The 5,220-nt window shown below is 39.9% G+C and overlaps 1 protein-coding gene across 1 annotated transcript; it reads right to left on the minus strand.

The window, feature by feature from the left end:
* Positions 1–3,340: 3,340 nt before the first annotated feature.
* On the minus strand, positions 3,341–4,267 carry LOC121684604 (olfactory receptor 52B2-like). The gene has a single exon (XM_042064663.1). The coding sequence runs from the start codon at positions 4,265–4,267 to the stop codon at positions 3,341–3,343; it is 927 nt and encodes a 308-aa protein (XP_041920597.1).
* Between the last annotated feature and the right edge of the window lie 953 nt (positions 4,268–5,220).

Consider the following 5,220-nt stretch of genomic DNA (forward strand, 5'->3'; position numbering starts at 1 on the left):
TCAATAAAACCAAGGAAATGGTAGTGGATTACAGAAGGCAGCAGCAGAACTACAGTTACACCCCACTAATGATCAGCGGGCAACCTGTAGAGAGAGTCACAAGTTTTAAATACCTTGGTGTCCACATTACTGAAGACTTAACATGGACTGTTAACACTCAATATGTTCTGAAGAAGTCCAGACAACGACTCTACTTCCTTCGTCAGCTAAGGAAATTCAAAGTTTCTACATCCATCATGAAGGCCTTCTACACTTCAGCGGTTGAGAGTGTTCTAACTGGTAGCATCATCACCTGGTATGGGAACTCCACAGTTAGAGATTGTAGTATTCTGCAGAGAGTAGTGCGCTCAGCTGAACGTACTATAAGAACTCAACTCCCTGCTCTACAAGATATCTATTCCAGAAGAGTACTCCTAAGAGCCCAAAAGATTCTGAAGGACTCTTCTCATCCTAACAATGGATTATTCCTACCGCTGAAATCAAGAAGACGCCTATGTAGTCACAAAGCCAGAACTGAGAGACTCAGGAGAAGTTTTTATCCCCAGGCCATCCGAACTCTGAACTCACACTATACTGACTTTGCACACATTCACTCCTCAGCACTCTCAAACATTTCCCAACTCTGAACTCACACTATACTGACTTTGCACTCATTCACTCCTCAGCACTCATGACCCCCCCCCACACACACACACACCTACAAGACTTTTAGCACTTTTACATCCCTCTCCCTATGCTACAGACCTTTTATTTATTTTCTTATTTCATCACACGTCAAAACACACACACACACACACACACATATCTGACTTTCTCCAACTTTTGCACACTTTTTATTTATTATTTTTGATTTCTCCTCCATCTACCCATGTCCTTGATTGCCTAGCCTTTCTGCCCCCCCCCCAACACACACACTTACATCATCACTGTCATCACTTCACATACATACAGCACACTGCCATACTTGCTGCACACTGCCCCCCCCCCCACATACACAGCACATTGTCTTCAGGATCTTCTCCAACACACATCCTCTACATACTTACAGCACACTGCCCCCACCTACCCACACACACACTACACACACACACACACACAGTCACTGCTCCACTCCCCTCCCGCCCACACACACATCTTCACTGTCATCACTCACATACATTACATACAGTACTCTGCTTGCAATAGTAAGTCCCTGCGCCCGCCCCCCCCCCCACACATACACAGCACATTATTTCATCAGGAAGCTTCTCCAACACACATCTCCAACATACTTACAGCACACTGCCCCCCCCCCAATACACAGCACATTGTCTCATGAGGAAGCTTCTCCAACACACATATTGCACACTGCCTACATTAATGCACAAATAGGCTGACACCAGACATAATTTCACTGCATTTCTTACTTCCAGTAACTATATGCATGTGACAATAAACTTCCTTGTATCCTTGTATCCTTGTATCTGCCTATAGCGGGCCTACAAACTTTGCCCCAGTCTCATTTCACTGAGTGATTTGCAGGTGAAGGTTTATTTGTGTGAAAACAAAATCAACACTTAGAGTGTGTTCATTGTTAGTTTTACAAAATGTAATGAAACAAACATATTTAAAGGTCCAGTATGTAGGAAATAATGGAAAATAAACTGTAACTATTCCAAAAATGATCACCATATTTTGTCAGAGAGTAAGGAAACACGATGAATTGAAGTAATGGCTTATTTGACAACATTACTCTAACCCGTGAAACCCCATAAAACCCATGAAAAAAAATAGGTTACGGGGCGGAATCTCTTGGAATTTTCGTTTATGTTTTGAACGATTAATTCTAGAATAGCGTATTAATAATGGGCTAGCGCGTCCTCCTATTTGGGTTGCCAAATTAGCAAAGGGCAACTGTCAACAGCTGTCAGTTGTAGTCATGAACGCCTACAAGAGGCAGGCAAATTTCCAAAATTAAAACAAGAAACAAATTAAGTGGACATCGGAGGAGCTTCCTGAGATGGTGACGTCTTCGTCAAACGAAGAATATCAAGTCTGACGCAGAGCTGGCCATATTTCTCCACAACAGGTAGCCTATGCTAAACTTCATCTGCATCGCTAACTTCAGCTACATATGTTACGTTGGTTAGAGAGGTATTTTTTGTTTTCACTGTTTCCGTAATGTGTAGCTGGGTCATGGTTGGAGAAACGTTAAAGCAGCTGCAGGTCAACTAACGTTAGCTAAGTCTTCATTACATCTGGCAACCCAGAAGAGGCTCGCGTCTGGTAGTCTTGAGAACGTTCACCAGTGTTTTGATTTTGGCCAACAGAACGTTCGGTAACAATCCTACAAATCACACCTTTAATATGGTATTAAACATCAGTTAATTAAATGAATCCAACTGCATTCAGAACCTATAGATTTCCTATCTTATAAAATTATATAAAAAAAAAGAAACTGATTTGATAGAAACATCTTTCAATAGAATTTTGGATGTTGATGCCAGCATGAAGAATCTTAGTTAGAACGCAGAATTGTATACAAATATTTGAATCACACAGGCGTCGATGCCTTGCTGCCACTGCATGCTGTCTTAAAAGGCAGGATGTTTTCCATTTTGGTCAGACCCTTTGTTTTACGGGAAAGTCATAAAATTGACATGGATAATATACAGTTTAATACAGCCATTAGCTGTTCAGTCAGTTATGCACAGCCTATTTGTTATATTTGTACATTATTGTTGTTCATTACTCTAAAGCATACAATCTGGAAAATATTACAGGTTGATGTAATGCTAAAAATAAATTAAAGCTGCAGTTGGCAAGTCTGACAGATTGAGGGGACTTAGCCAACATTTTGAATGTTTAGAACTCTCATGTCCCTCCCTTACAACCACCGAGCACCCTCTCATCGAGTTTGTGCTCCTCAGTGCGCAGCAGACTGCACCAGACTGTGATTGAAAGTGAAATCTCACTCAGCCCTGCTCTGATTGGACCTGAAGAACCGGGAGCTGTGGGTTTTTGCAAAACAAATAACAGGCTCTAGGTGGAGGTAGAAGTGCGGGGTTTTTTTTTCTAAAACTGGCTGATTTATGTTGTTCTGTCAGAGCATTGTGTTGGTGTCAGTGAATATGATCAAAAAATCTTGCCAACTGCAGCTTTAACAATAGAAATGTAGCATTTAAAATGAGGTGGCTCCAGTCATACTACGCATAGGAAAATATAGCAAATGTGGATATTTGTAAAATACAGAATATTGGTAAAATATTATACATTTGCAATACATGGACATTCTATAACAGCTTCTAAAGAGCCAGTGGAGGTGCAGGGTTTATAGTCGGTATGGTGTAATGTTACAGTTTTATGCAAACACCTTTGTGTGAAAACGGAAGAGGTTGCTTCGAATTTCCTGTGTATTCAGTCCATACACAATAGGGTTCATAATAGGGGGAACAAGAAAAATCAGCATGCCCATAATCTTCTGTAAATCAGGTGAAACATTTTGAAATCTGTGTGAAAGAATGGTGAAAGTCCCAACAATTTCAAATACAAAGAATATAACCAGTTGTGCTACACAAGTGTTGATAGCCTTACTTCTTGCTTCATTTTGCCTTGAAACCAGACAAGCAATCAGTATCTTGACATAGGAGAAGACCTGGACAGATATACTTATTATTTGCATGAGAGCAGTGTTAAACAAGCCAATGATGTTGTTGAGAAAGGTATTGCTACATGTCAACTTGAGAATTGAGGGATTGTCACAGAAGACATTCATGATCTTAGATCTGCACCATGGCAGCCTGGCTTGGAGAGAAAACAATACTAATATCAAGACAAAATCCAGACCCCAAACAATTGCAATTACTGTCACCACAACCTTGGGTGTCATGATAGAATTATACCGTAATGGGAAACAGATAGCAATGTATCGATCAAAAGCCATAGCAGCTAGAATGAAAAGAACTCCACCGCCATACATGTGAAGCAAAAAGCCTTGAAGAACACATAGAGGATAATAAACTTGACTGGTGTCTGTTAAGATATCTGAAAGAACTTTAGGCAGCATTGCAGTGATCCCAATGAGGTCATTCAGTGGTAGAGAAAACAAAATAAAATACATTGGTTTGTGAAGGTTCCTCTTCATAATAATGAGTCCAATCAGTGTCATATTGCAGGAAATACAAAAGAGATAAATCACAAGTCCAAAGAAAAATATGGGATACCTTGCACCAGCTGGGATAAAAAAAGGGTCCAGGCTGAGCTTGAAGGCAATAGTAATGTTGTCCATTACAATTTATGCCAGTCAAAGAAAGCTTTAAAAAGTACAAGAGGAGCTTTGAAAGTACAAGAAAAGATACTTTAAAACTTAAAAATACATGGCTTTGAAAAATGTCAGTTTTTAGCTATGTATCAGAATATTGTGAGTATCTTTCTTCAATAGAGCTGATCTGACAAAAGACATCTGAAACAGTCAGTAGCTGAAAACAGTGTGCTGCTATTCTTCACCAATACAGTATGCCATCCCCTTTATACTCTTTGTTTGTCCATGCAAAGGTGGTGAGATACCCATGTCTTGGATTGGAGCTGTATTCTCCAATCACAGGCCATGAAAGCCTCCTTAAGGAATGCAATGGTATTAACATTTCTTTTAGTCTGACGTATTACTGTAAGACTGCTGCTACAATGCTGCGTGGTGGCTTGAGGTGGAGAGTAAGGGAGTGAATGAGCCAATTACAGTGGGGGATGATTAGGGGGCCAGATGGAATGAGCCAGGTTGGAAATTAGCCAGTGACGTGTTAGACAGTGAAATTAGACAGTGCGTGTGTGTGTGTGCATGCGTGTGTGTGTATCTCAATTTGTCTCCATCTCCTTAGAGGCTGACCGATATAGGATTTTGAGGGCCAATACCGATTTCGACTTTTGAGTTTTTCAAAAACGGTATAAAATTATTTTGGACATTTGACCTGGGCCATTGCAAGAAATAGGCTACACGAATTGTCTAATTATTCAGCAGTATGAATTGATATACACACAAGTCTTATATTGTATAAATAGCATTGTATTGTATAAGGGCAATTCCACGGAAAATTTACTTTTTGTCACATCCATAATGCCAGTGAAATGCCTTGGCATTTGTATGATGTGAATGATAACATTTTTTGTGCATTTTTTCTCATGTACATTCTTCAGCCAAAAATAGCAAATGCTCAAATTTCATGTAATCATTCACATCATACCATA

The sequence above is a fragment of the Alosa sapidissima genome, chromosome 15 (genome assembly GCF_018492685.1).
Source record: "Alosa sapidissima isolate fAloSap1 chromosome 15, fAloSap1.pri, whole genome shotgun sequence".
In the NCBI taxonomy this organism is placed as follows: domain Eukaryota; kingdom Metazoa; phylum Chordata; class Actinopteri; order Clupeiformes; family Clupeidae; genus Alosa; species Alosa sapidissima.